Here is a 14,583-nt window from a genome sequence, read left to right as displayed (position 1 = left end):
GGCCTTTTCCTGTTTCTCCTCTGTGTTCATCGTGCTCGAAAAGTCGATGAAAGATACATGAGCAGGTTGAATTTCAAAATCCTTGAGTGACAAAAAAAACGTGTGATGAGTGTTGTGTTTCCAGCAGTGTAAGTTGCCCGCGGGTCAGGGGAAATAAATAGGTACAGCAGCCCCTGAACAAACGTTGCCCTTTTTAAACATACAAAAAAAAAAACCTTTCAGGTTGTTAACAGAGCACACAAAGCACATCGTCTGAAGCACAGTCACAGGAAATAACTCCTGAGAGAATGTGAAAGGATGAACAGCCAAAATGGCACTTAATAGAAATAAGTACAAATAAGTGAATAAATGGATAACTGCAGAGAGAGGCAGGCCATACATTCATGCCAGTAAAATAACACAAACGTTAACAATATTGTGTATGCATCATTGCAAAGCACACACTTACACACACACTTACACACTTACACACACACACACACACACACACAACCCAGGCCCAGCTGATTTCTGCGCTCAGTTTGTTTTTTAAAGCCTTTCTACCCCTGAGGTCTGGGCACTCATTATACTCAGTGCAAAGGAGAACAGAGTAAAAAAAGCAACACACACACACACACACACAGCAGCCGGTGCAACATAATGGTTTAAACCAGATAACTTGCGCACACACACACACACACTGAACACAAAAAGCATTCTTTCATGCAAAGACTCGTATCACATTTAAACACACCCTCGTGTCTACTGTACGGATAAATAACACAAATCCACACTCTGACCTCTTTGACATACAGACGTGACATCTGTTTGCAGCTGTTTGCAGCAGCAGCTATCATCCTCCATCTTGCATCTTTTTGTCTTTGTTTGTACTGCGCTGCTGCTGCTTTGAGTACTTTCTCTCAAATGTGCAACCACCGGGACATTACGTTTGTGAGGGGGGGAAAAGCAAAATGCTTTTGGCCCAAAGGCGCTTTAAACAGGGCTCCACCTTTTCTGCGGTGGTTGTTTTTCAGTTAAATAATTTGGTATTTTGGGGCATTACATTGTGAGCTGAACATTCTCTCTGGTAAATCATTCACACTCCAGCACCTGAGGCAGGATGTGTAGAAGTTTTCATCGCTCCGATCACTGCAAGGGCGCCTGAAAAGATTCCAAATCGAACCTATTTTCGACACAATTGTTCTTGTGGGGCAGCGTAGTAGTGAGGCAGTAACGTAAAGTAAGGCAAACCATTGTTTTATGTGTTGGAGGACGTTCGGCCCCAATGCAAAACACTACAAGACAAGAAAAGAGAGCTGATCTGACAAGTACCAAAGATCCGTCAGATCCAAAACGATCTGAGGGTAATTACCGACCTAAATGTGGTCGACCCGAGCTGACCTAAAGAGAGACGCAGCAGCAGCAGCAGCAGCACTTAACTACCAGTCAACAGCAGCAGCAGATACAAAGAACAGTGAGACACTCTCATTCAAAAAGAAAGTGGGAATGAGGATTACAATGCACCACCTTGTCAAAGCTGATAGAGTAAGACATCCAGCAAATTCCAGAAAATTATAGGGAGGTAGATTATAATGAAACTCTGTAACCTTCCCCTAAGTTTAATGCATTACACCGGCTGAATACAACATCAGATACCATATTCAGCTTGTGTAACACAACTAAGTGACATGTACGGAAACTTTTGTGACTTTCTCTTACAGGATACAGAAGAGCAGTGGAAGAACTTTGTGCTGTGCTTCCTGGGGAATTGGGGAGTGGTTTTGATTATTAAAAGGAAAAGCACAACAATACTGTAACTCAAGCTCGAACTATTCATTATTTATATGAGGTAGTATTATTTAAAGGTTTTAAATATACACACTTTAATGTCAACTGAAAAAGAATGTGGGTGACCAACAACAACAACAACAAAAAAGGTGTGAGAAGCAGATTACAGGAGCATCGGCTTCCCTGTGCAACTACAAATCTCTCAGCAGGGAACACACATTTGTTACGCTCTCAACTCTCTTGCAAAATATTCACTCATGGGAGCCCACCATGTCTGAATTTCCCTCCGTCATGGCATTCCCCTGAGCATAATGTTGCAGAAGTTATCACTGTTTCCCAGCAGTCATCCTGCCACTCAAACCACACCTCCTTGAGAAGAGCTGTATCAAATGGACTGTATTCGTACAGGGCAGCTCCCAGATGGGGATGTGCACAGCTGTGTGAATGCAAGGTAACTTAGCATTTTGCAGTAAAAGAGACCTGAGTGTAAATCTAACAAAACCTGGCTAAATAAAAGCTGTGAAACAGACACCGTATCAGAAACTGTCACTCTGATTCCTCTCTATAACTCCCAGAAAGAAAAGAAGATAATTGCCTTACCCATTTGCATGAAATAACAGCAGCCATGTCAGCAGCCATGTACTTAAGCTGGGGGGACAAACCACTTCCCTTTTAACACAAGCTTTGAGTTGTCAAGCACTTAACTATGTGACGGCCTTATAGTGTCAGACAGACATGGCCCTCCAACCCATCCACCACCGAATATCTCTGGCCTTCAGTGAGCTAAAAATCCTCTGCAGAAAATCAGATGAATGTCCTTGCACAGAAAGCTTTGAACAGACACTGGCTCTGGTGACACTATATAAAACATTAGAATCTCATACAAGCCCCTTGCTGCTCAACATCTGCTATTACAACACAGATACCTTTAAAACATGAAAGAGAGGGCAAATACTGGTTTTAACACCTCCAGAGGTCACAGGTTTGCTCCCAGCGTTGGTATAATGGTTACAGGACACTAACTACCCAATAAAGAAACCTGCCATCTGGCTCTCTGTGTCGAACTCTGCAACCGTCTCTGCTTGATCCGAACCATTTAGCTCCTGACGGGTGGTGGCTGCATTTTGACCCTGACAGGCCGAAGATGAAGAGTGTACGTCTAATGGGCTCAATTGGCCGGATTAAAGTTTCATTACATTGTGGTTGGCCAGCATGCACTGTCTTGGTCATTGTGGTTGCTCAGTAAACGTAGTAAGTGCTTTGTGCTCATGATGCTGTGGGTTTAAGCCCGTTTTGTGCTTTTTCATGCGGTTTCTCTTCATCCTCCGTAAATATCTTGTAGGTTTATAGACTATATGTATGATGTAGCAACGCACACCAGCGTACCGTTGAATAATTTAATACCCATAGAGGAAGCAGTAAGGGTCGGGTTATGCTAGAAAACCACGCTGGAAGACGGAGAAGTTGTAATCGGGAATCCGTCTGCTACTTCAGCACCACGGACAGTGCAGTGGATTTATCAATACACAGCACAGGTAGGCTTCTGATATTTCAGAGCCTTGGCCATGGCCAAAGATTCTAACTTGCACCAAACTCAGTCAGATAAAGGATCAATGCGGGTTAACAAAGGGGATGCATTTTGGTCATTTTGCTAAAAAGCAGGATAGCATCCCTCCTCATTCCCCCTCAAATCACCTTCTGTTTAGAGCTGTTACAAAAAGCCTCACTCCAAGGCAGAATGAAAATCCAGTCGACACAGAGAGATGAGCAAGAGGCCATGTTTAAATATGGCACACATTTTCAGACAGACATTCCTGGATGGCAATGATAGGGTTGTACACGTGAAAAGTGACATACAAAGTTGTGTAAAGAACAAAAGAAGAGTACAATCCCTGCTTCCTTTCTCACCTCCACACACAACGGCAATGTCGTTTGTCAGTTTCGGAAGGTTATATAAATTGTATTGGTGGCAAACTATTACAAGTAGTTCATGACATTAATGTTTTTATTCAGCTCTATTGTTTTCTTTCTGCATCTTTGTTTTGAAATGTATTCTTCTCTTTCTTCACTGGAGACAATAAATACATGGAATATAAAAGAAAGGCAATAGATAAATAGAAATACTCAAATGACTGTTTCTCAGCTGTGGCCATAAAACAAGAAACTATCCTCATTTTACTGTAATATTGGGTAAAAAAAATAGAATAATTCAGAGTGTTAAGCTCTTGGGTGTTGACCTTTCTGACCCATATGTTAATGCTTTAGCTGCCTTACACACACAGCATCAGCGTACTCACCCATAATGCATCGGTAGGGTTCTTCTCAACACCAGCGCAATGACCTATATATTAACAGTGTATTCATGGCGCACTGACCTGAGTCACAGTTAGCAGTTGCCTCAACAATTACAGCATATAGTAAACCGGTGTGTAAACGTATTGGTGATGCGTCCTTAATCTCAACACAATCTAAACTCCCAGAATCCCCAGCACACGCAGAAGCCATTAAAGCTAAGTGAGTGAAGGGAAAAGGCTGCCACACGTTGAGTTTGCATCTGGCTCGTTAGATGTGTTAACTGATTTGCAGAATGCTCACGCTGCTATTGACATGCATAGAAGAGCCGGCATGTTACAAATTTACAAATCACAAATTGTTATTTATGATTACCACATTTCACCTTGATTCTTTATAGCTCTGTTAAGCAAAGTACTTACAATGAAAGAACTACGTGTGCTCACAGCGACAAAACCACAAAAATGCGTCACCAGCTGTGCAGCTCTATAGAGCTTTATAGCCTCTTTTACTGTCTTGTTTTATTTCTACAGAGTGGTCACTGTTTGGTTCAGTCTCAGAGTTCAGACAGCTGTTTCCTCCTGAAACAAGCTGTAATAAAACCCACTGTGCACTAAATGCCCAGCAACATACAGCAGGAAGTTCATCAAAGTGGAACATTTAGCAGATATTGGTCTAAGGATTTAGTTGAGACCAAACCAGGGAATGGAAAGAACATTGTCCTGCATCCATCAGGTGGACACAGACATAACTCCAAATGTTGCTCTATGTCCACTGGATGTGAGAATAGGTGATGATTTGTGGTGTGCAGCTTGTTATGCAGTTCTCCTTCTCCCATGTGCTCCAAAAAAATGCAATTTAAGCATCTTTAACTGAACATCAACCTCATCATCATCAGACACACTGCCACACAGGTGTGCCATATCAGGATAACGACAAATTAGGAGTATCTGTCACTAATGAAAGGGGATCTGGCAATCAGCACTTTGATGCTGTATGCAAGCAACGCCAGAGTGAGAGCAGAGATCCAAACAGGTCGAATCACATTTGTGTCCAAACCAACTGGTGGACATGTACAGTATTTGGGGGTTCATAGATGGTGGGAGTTAAGATGAAAACTAATATGATTGAGATTTATCGAGAAAACGACTTTGGTAATAGCAACAGGCCTTTTTCACAGCACACATTTTGAGTAGTAGGAAAAAGACAGGTGTTACTAATAAAATGAATGATTGCTCATGTTCTATTCAAGTGTCCCAGTAAGTCCTGGCAGTGTGACGGTGAAGAGAGACAGCGCGCACAAAACCAGGACCCTGAAACAAAAGCAGCTAATTGTGTATCAGCCATCGTTCATTTTATTACTTACACCTGCACTTTCCCTTACAGTCACGTCAAAATGTCCGCTGTTAAAAAAAGGCCAGTTGAACACAGGCTGTGTGCAAAATTGCAGTTTTGGGTCATGTTAGTTCGGCTCATGTTTTCTTTTACCAGCAAAGCCCTGCTCCTCGTTTAAACGCACATTCACAACTGGGAGTTTGCCAGTACAACCACAGTCTTTGCTGCTGGCCACAGGAGCAGTTGGGGGTTGCTTTGCTCAAGGGCACCTTGAGCTAATGCCGTTTGGTGTGCCAAGCTCAAATTAGATTTATTTTCATCACTTGCTTCGACCAACTGACCCTTAAGCCAGTTTCATTGGTGCAAATGTAAATGTGTGTGTCTGTGTGTGCTTAAACTGCTGGCAACACAAGCGTGGATGCAGCGTTTAATCTCTGTGCCCCATACATATGGGAACTATCCTGAGAATCAATCGTCAGGAGCTTTGAGAATGGGAAAGAGATAGAGAGGGAGGGAAATGGGAGAGAAGAGAGAGAGTGAACAAAGTGTGAAAGACCGAGGAAGTAAGAAAGCAAGACTTAAAGCAGTGTATTCTCGGCACTCTCTGGCATGCATAGATATTATTCATTGAAAATGCATGAATACACTCTCATGTGCAATGCTTTGAGCCACCTGAGAGTACACACACACACACACACACACACACACACACAAACACACATCTGCACAGGACTATGTGCAAACACAAATCATTCACAAGCACGCACACACAGAAAACTCTGCTTCTAGAAAGCACTGTTCAAACACGCACATCAGTAAAAAATCAGGCGGAAATCCAAACACAACACATTCAGGCACTGGAGCAGACATATAGACACACACACACACATACAGAAAGCAGAAAAGAGGAGAGGAGGAGCAGAGTTGAAAAGAATATGCCATGGAAGAGACACAGCCCATGAGAGTTATGTGAGGATTAAAGGGAAGTGTTGAGGGAAAGAGAAGAGTTGGAGGACAGGAGGGTGGATCAGTGAATACAGAACGAGAGAGAGAGAGAGAGAGAGAGAGAGAGAGAGACATAGCATAGAGAAATAATAGGCTACATAAGGTTAAAGACTGAGGAGCTGGATAGAAGAAGAGAGACAAAGTACAGTAAGTGGAAAAGGAACTACTGGACCGGAAAAAGCGGAACGGGAGAGAAACAAATGAAAATTGAAGGATGATGAAAAAGAAGAGAGAGAAACGCAAGGAGGGAAAACGACGGCCAACAATTCATCCATACATTTGAGGACGGCTAGAATAAAGGAGAGGAAGAAGGTGATGGGAAGAGGAGGGACGGGTAGTCACAGATAGCACGCAGCACACAATGAAAGTGACAGCTTTGCTCTGAGCATGACTCTGGCTGACTGTTGTTTCATTATAATCTCATAACTGAGAGAGAGAGAGAGAGAGAGAGTGTAAAATACTTTCATAGTGAGAGGGAAAATTTGAAATGAATCTACACGTCTGGTTGAATCGAACTGAATGCACATTGGAGGCAAACAGAGACGAAGACTGGCACATACATACATACTGTTTATGGTGCACACACACACACACGTGTGCCTGATTGCTCATTCCTTCACTCACTCACTCACTCACTCTTCAGACATTTGATCACTCGTGCACTCTCTCATTATCTTTATACTCTAACATTCAATTCAAATCGATTACCTGTCACTCATTCACGAGGTCATATGCACTCTTATTCACTTGCTCATTTACTCACTTCCTCTACCATTCACCCACTCACCCATTTTCTCACATTTAGTCAGTCGCTTCCTCTTTTATTCACTCACTCTCTCACAATTCACTTTGTAATGTTTAAACTCACTCGTATTCTCAGTCACTCCCTTGATAATGGTCTCACTCACTCAAACGCAGGTTACTCATTCAGTCACGAACGTCACCATTTGCTCACTCACTCCGTCATTCGCTTCACTGACGAATGACATCAAAATGACACCAAACTGAATATGTATAAGCCTTTGTTGCCACCAGTGAGGCTGGTATGAAAGCTGTGTCAATAGGGTAGCAGGTCACACACACTCCCAAGCCAGAATACAAACACAGCACCAAAGCGAAAACAACGCATTTGTTTCTTTTCCTTATTGGGTTTCTAAGGCTTTCATCACTGACAGCAAAGAAGCCAGTCATGCTTTTTGGATGCCTTTATCTAAACCGGGAAATGCAAACAAAGAAACATCAAAATAAAAACTAATTTGAATAAAATCGACTTATTTCTCAAATAAATATATCCATTGGATTTCAACAAAATAAGATTATTATATTCTTGTGTGTTAGACAAAGCAGCTTAAAATAGAAATTCAATATAGAACCATGATATATTGCTACCGTAAACCTAACTGCATTATGTGAGCGACGTAATGGACGGTCAACAAGCATGTCAGTTGAGTTAAGTGGCTATTTTCCTGGGAAATAAAAGTGTGTTTCTCTTCAAACTAATAGACCATGGGTTTACTCTGAAGATTGACCCCCCACTGTCCTATTTCATCACGTAATAAATCCAATGAAGGAAGTATTGACACCATTTAACAGCAAGTGACCGCATTTGGCTCTGCTTCCTTGTTTTACGATATTTTCTTTAATCTTACAATGGCAAATTGGACTGCATTCAGACTGCATATTAATCAAACAGCTTGGGTGGTGCTGTGATACCGATCACTGCTCATAACTACACAGTTCTTTTTCCAACAGCAAAAATGTCTCACCAAGCTGGAAATAAAATACCTGCTTGCACCAGTTGCTTGCAACAGCGTATCTCATAAGCTGCCAACATGCAGACTGATGCAAATCATCCACAAGCAGCTGTGTGCTTCAGTTAATTCCTCAGTCCTTCATGCACACAAGTCCAGAAAAAGAGACAAAAGAAAAAGGTAGAAGCAATGCTCAGAGCTCAAGCAAATGTCACCCACTCTTATCACTCCCCTTTCTCACTCACATTTAAACCTGTAGAGTTTGGGTCCTTATCTTCACAGGATTTGTTACAGTGAAGTAAGCTAGAGGGGAATCTAAACTGCACACAGACTACACACACTCCTTCACATTTTTCCCTCCACGCTCTCTTACCTGTGACAGTGATCAGCATGGGAGCAACCAGCGGCCGGTTGTTATCCAGTTTTCGGCTCAGTCGGATCTCTCCGCTGGTGTGATTCAGCAGCAGCAGGTGAAGCTCGTTCCCTCGGTCGATGGTGTAGTACAGCCTGTCTGACACATCAGGGTCGTGGGCGGGTACTCTCCCAATTACGCCGCTGGGGAAACTGTTGGACCGATTGGATACGAAGTTGTTGAAAATGATTTGGAAGTCCTGCAGAGTGGGCCGGTTGTCGTTCTGGTCCACCAGTCGGATGCGGATAGTTGCCCGGCTGACTAGAGGTGCTGAGGTGGCTTGGACTACGATGACATACTCATTAATGGCCTCATAGTCAAGATCAATGAGTGACGTGAGCTCCCCTGAAAAGATGTCCATCTGTAAGATCTCAGGGATGTTGCCCTCCACGATTTGGTACATGATCTGAGCGTTGGCGCCTTCATCCGGGTCGGTGGCTGTGATCTGGGCTACCACGGAGCCCACTGCGCTGTTTTCCTTCACTAGAACCTCAAAGTCATCAGCAGGGAAGACAGGGGCATTGTCGTTGACATCGAGGACTGTCACCTGTATGTGGACGGGGGTTCGCTGAGGGGGCACGCCTCGATCTACGGCATAGGCCGTCAGCTCATAGAATGGCACGCTCTCACGGTCCAAGCGGCGAACTGTTCGGACGATGCCAGATGTAGGTTCAATGGTAAAGTCTCCATCCCCGTCCTCGCCATTTTGGAAGGTGTACTGAACACGGCCATTCGCGTGTGCGTCACGGTCAATGGCTGAGATTTGGAGGACACTGGTGAAGGGAGGGGCGTCTTCGCTCACTGTCCCCTGATATCTGGGGCTGACGAACTGAGGCGCATTGTCATTCACATCATTCACATTCACCTCAACATATGTAGTGTCTGCTTTCTGTGGTATGCCGTTGTCTTTAGCTGTTATAGCCAAAGTGTAGGTCATCTGGTCCTCATAGTCGAGCTCTGCCTGGAGCGTTATAGCCCCTGTGGCAGTGTCAATGCGGAATTGTGGGATATTGTCCTCAAGGAAGTATGTGATTCGAGCATTTTCACCAACATCATCATCTGTGGCACTGATGACAACGACAGTGCTTCCAGGTGGTCGGTCCTCATTCACGCTAATAGAGTAGTGGGCGCTCTGGAAAACAGGCCGATGAGTGTTGGCATCTGTGATGTTGATGTGCACCTGACAGGTGTCGTGGAGTGTGCGGTCTGAGGCGGTGACTGTCAGAACGTAACGCCGCTCCTGTTTGTAGTCCAATGGGAGAGCTAACGAGAGAAGTCCGGAGCCTCCTGCCGTGCTGATGGCAAAGCGGTTTCTGGTGTTTCCTCCTGTTATCTGATAGGTCACAGCGCTGTTGACGTCTCGGTCCACAGCCGTGACAGTCACTACACTGGTACCAACCGACGCATCCTCATTCAGGCGAGCATACGACTCCTTTAGGAGGAACTCAGGGCGGTTGTCATTGACATCCATCACTGTAATTGTAACACTGGCTGTAGCAGAAAGAGGCGGCATGCCATAATCCCTGGCCTCAACACCAAAGAAATAGTGTTCCACAGATTCTCGGTCAAGAATGGAGCTCACAGTGACCCAGCCTGTAGCTGCATTGATCATGAATGGTGTGTCAGAGCTGGTGCCAGTTAACCTGTACTCCAGACGAGCATTATCACTGGAATCAGTATCAATGGCCTGAATGTGGAGGATCGAACTACCAACTGGGGCGCTCTCGAGCACAGACGCCTGGAATGGGGTGGAGACAAAGATCGGTGGGTTGTCATTGACATCCGTCACCTGTACACTCACAATACCGGTGTTGTTGGAGAGAGGGGGCCGCCCATTGTCCTGTGCACGAACACGGAGCGTATACTCCCGTTCGGATTCATAGTCTAGTGGTGCCACGATATGGATCTCCCCAGTGACACTGTCGATGGAAAACTGTCCACGGCTGTTACCACTGATGATGTTATAGTGAACAGCAGCGTTGCTGTCCTTGTCCTGGTCTGTGGCACTCACGCGGAGGATCTCAGAGTGAGGCCGTACATCCTCCTTCACTGCTACAACATAGCGCTTTTCACTGAACTGTGGCACGTTGTCATTTTCATCTAGAACGGTGATGAAAACTTTAACAGTAGCGGAGCGGGGCCCCGGTTCCTTCCCCTGGTCACTGGCCTCCACCTGTAGAGTGTAGTGCTCGTTGGTTTCCCGGTCCACCGCTCCACGGGTTGTTATGAGCCCAGAGCGTGGGTCAACCTCAAAGGCTGCTCGTGCCATTGCAGCCGTGTCCCCGATAAAGTGGTAACGGATATTGGCATTGGATGGGGAGTCTAAGTCTGTCGCTCTCAACTGTAAGATGGGATACCCCTCCTCTACGTTCTCCCTGATCGTCTCCCTGTACTCTGTCTGCTCAAATATAGGAGAATGATCGTTCCGGTCGGAAACTGTAATGGCCACCATTGTGGTGGCGGAGAGTCGAGGGGAGGCGTGATCGGTCGCAGTGACCCGGAAGTAATGCAAATCCATGTGTTCTCTGTCTAGAATCTGAGTGGTGGAGATGAGACCTGTGTCTGGGTGGATGTGGAAGTAGTCAGATGATCGACTGTTCATCAACGGGGCCATGGTGTAGCTCACCCTGCCTGCATCTCCTGCATCTGGGTCTGAGGCGGACATGATGATGACTGAGGTGGCCGGTGGCTGGTTCTCAGCTACTTGCACTTGGAAGTTATACTGGGAAAACTGGGGATGTTTGTTGGCTGCACGTCGAGAGCGAGGCCAGGGCACCAAAATCTTCCTCTCCCTTTCTCCCTGTGACATTTCATCATCTGCTACTATTATCAGTCGTTCCAGGCTCCTCTCTCCCCTTGTACTGTGCCTCTCCTGCTCCCCACCTTCCCCCCTCTCATTCCCATCTCCAACCACATGGCTTTCATCTGCCTGGCTCTCTTTCTTCCCTCTTTCGCTAGCAGGCTGTGTGACGGTGGTGGTGCTACTGCCCCTATCCTGACCCTTTCCTCCCTCTGCCTCTCTCTCCTCTGCATGGCTTGCCTTTGTTATTCCTTTTTCCCTCTCCCACTCCTCCTCCTCTTGCTCTTCTCCCCATGGTTCTCTCCCTCCCATCAGCCATGCCTCTCTCTCGCCCTCCCCCACCTGTAATTTTCCTCCCCCAACAGCGGCAGCAACAGCAGCAGACCCCTCCAAGCCCTCTCCCTCCCTCTCTGCATCCCTCTCCCTTTCTCCCTTGGCCCCCATCTGCCGCCTATCTGTATGTCTGACACCTTCGGGCTCTAATGGCACTTGCTTACCGGATTTTAATTGCATATGTGCACGGTCGTTCTGATCGGTGGCTGAACAGTCAGTGGAAATGCTGTCAGCGCAGCCTGCCTTGACCATCTCTCGCAGTGCGGTCTCCCACAGGTCTTGTTGCTGCGTCTGACCAGAGTCATGACTATATCCATTCATGTCCTTGCTTCCCTCCTCGTCGTTGTTGTTATTACTGTTGCTGTTTAATTTTCTCCACAGAAACACACGCTGAGAGTCCCGGGGAGCTGTCCGTGGTGCTAAAATCAGATCCTTCACAGATGGTAAGTAAAGGGAACGCGCAGAGTCATCCTGCCATGCGGGCAGGTTCATTCCAGAGAAGAACGAGAGGTGGCTTTCTGTGTTGTCATCGGGCTGAGTGAGGAGACGTGAATTGTTTGCTGTTGCAGAGTGAGACGTGTCTGACACAACCCCGGGAGATTCAACAGGAAACTTCGCAGGCGAAAAAAAGCCTGAGTCACTGGCAGACTCTGTCTCTGAAGTTGCGTTTACTTTCTCAGCAGATAGATGGATCGGTTTGGATAGCTTTCCACTTCCTGCATAACCACCTTTTTGTGTTTGAGGGTGCGTATTGAACACCAGGCCAGGATATCTTGATGCAATTGATGCGTTTTTGCTGGATAGAAAACGTTGTTTGGGCATCTCTGTGATGATGCTGGGGGAAAATCGTATGGGGGGGTTCCTCAGAGCTATGACTCCCTCCGGGACCATAAACGCTGCTACATATCCACCCCCCATTTCTATTCTATCCAAACAACCAAAACGACCACTGGGAACCTCCTTGCTTTCTCCCCGGGTTTGGCTGCCCTGCCCTCTGGTTGCTGTTGCTGATTTCCCCTGCGGAACCTCATTATGAGCCCTACATACGAGCGTCAGAATCGGACAAGCCAAATCATTATCCGGATAATTAGATAAATTAATGTATTTGTTGCCTTGGTTCACCCCTCCTCCTCGTGCATCCTTTCCCTCTCTCCTCCCAGGCCTCCCCTCCCTCTTATCCATAATTCTGACATGGTAATAACTTGCTTTCATCTCACGGACAGGGGGTCCACAATGATCTAGGTGCGCCCAGGTACTAGGGTTAATCACTGCCGGTGCACTACATCTGTACGCTTCCTTCCCTCCCTCATCATCTCCCCCACTCCTCATCCCCCTCTCCCTCACCCTGCACCTATTGCACCCAGTCAAACAGCTATCATCACCCCCCTCTCTGTTGCTGATGAGATCAATATCATTGTGCCTTCCCAAATGAGAACAATTACCAGCCCCCCTGTCCTCGCTAGCTGAGCACCCATCAGCATCCCAGGTCTTGTTATTAATGCTGTTCCTGTAAATTGGATGTGGCTGAATTTCACCTGTGTGGCTGTTCTGAGAGGAATAAGTTGAAAAATGACAAACGTAGTCCAAATTTGAATCCTGGTTATAGTTAGAATTGTTAGTGAAACAGGGATGAAATTTAAAGGTGTAGTTTGAAGCCTTACTGTGTGGTGAATTGTATCCAAAGAGAGGATGAATGCAACAAGAGCAACCGGTTGGCAATGGGCCAAGTGAGGGTTTTTTAGCCGGGGAGAGGGCTTGTTTCTCGGGGCTTGACCGGTAGAGATGCCCGGGTGTCAGCGAGCAGCATGTAGCAAATAGCCTCCTCACCTCACGAGCCCTCTCCCACGCCTCGCTCCTACTCCTATCTCCACTTCCGGGTGCCCTGCACAGGCCAGAGGCGTGCACAAAGGCTCTGGCGGCGCCACGTTTGGTGAGGTGTGGCCTCGACGCCGGCCACCGTTGTGCGCCCGCTCTAGTCCTTTGTACTGCCCGTTTTTTGCCGTTCTGAACCGGCGATGAGGTGAAAGCAGGTGAAGCGGGAGGAGAAACAACGCCCTTCCTCCTCATCCATCCTCTATCCACTCCCTCTCCTGCGCCGACGCCATCAGAGCTCGACCTGCTCCTAATACCTGGTTTGAGAGGAGGAGGGGGTGATGATTGTGCCAGAGGGCCGTTTTCACACCTCCAAAACGTCCCGACTCCTTTGAGTCTCTCCTTCCGTGTCCCCCTCGCCCCATCCCGGTGATATCTTCCCAGCGTCCCCCCTGCGCGCTGCACTCCAGAGCATCCCTCGGTCTGTATCCGCTCTACGGTCCACCTGCTTGGGCGTATATTCCAGCTGCCCCTCGGCGTCTCCCCTGCTTCCTCGCGCTGCTGCTGCTGTTGCTGCTGGCTCACTTTACCGGCGTCTCGGTAACAGAGACCGGGGGTCCATCGGTTGGAAGCCCCTCCTGTATTCCCAGTCCCCGGGGTGAGGGCGAACAAAGGGCCGAGGAGAAGCAGGTGGAGTGCCAGAGAAGAGAGCAGGAGCGGGGTGAAGCCCGGTAGCGGTGCAGCCATTTAGTCTCTTCCTTTCTCTGTCGCTCCCTTCTTTCTCCCTCTTCCACCACTTCCTATTATCTGTTTCTCTCTCTCTCGAGTGCGTCTTCCCTTCTCCCCGTTACTTCTCTCTCTCTCTCTCTCTCTCTCTCTCTCTCTCTCTCTCTCTCTCTCTCTCTCTCTCTCTCTCTCTCTCTCTCTCTCTCTCTCTCTCTCTCTCTCTCTCTCTCTCTCTCTCTCTCTCTCTCCCTCGTTCCGGCTAGGTGGCCAGTTCCAGGACCGCCGGCACCGCCCGACACCTTCCCCCAGGCTCCCCCGTCTCTCCGTCGGCCTGGAGAGTTGGCATCTAC

The 14,583-nt window shown here is 47.0% G+C and overlaps 1 protein-coding gene across 1 annotated transcript in view; it reads right to left on the bottom strand.

Moving 5' to 3' along the window:
• The window catches only part of celsr3 (cadherin, EGF LAG seven-pass G-type receptor 3), a gene marked incomplete at both ends in the record, with an annotated part of 90,164 nt that extends 75,910 nt beyond the window's left edge, over window positions 1–14,254 (bottom strand). The window contains one exon of the mRNA XM_079274376.1: window positions 8,524–14,254. Coding sequence (XP_079130502.1) covers window positions 8,524–14,254 — 5,731 coding nt within the window. The remainder of the gene's footprint in view (window positions 1–8,523) is intronic.
• Between the last annotated feature and the right edge of the window lie 329 nt (window positions 14,255–14,583).

This window comes from Melanostigma gelatinosum, assembly GCF_949748355.1.
Source record: "Melanostigma gelatinosum genome assembly, chromosome: 8".
In the NCBI taxonomy this organism is placed as follows: domain Eukaryota; kingdom Metazoa; phylum Chordata; class Actinopteri; order Perciformes; family Zoarcidae; genus Melanostigma; species Melanostigma gelatinosum.
The sequence above is the reverse complement of the archived record's forward strand: the minus strand, read 5'-3'. Positions and strand labels throughout refer to the sequence as shown.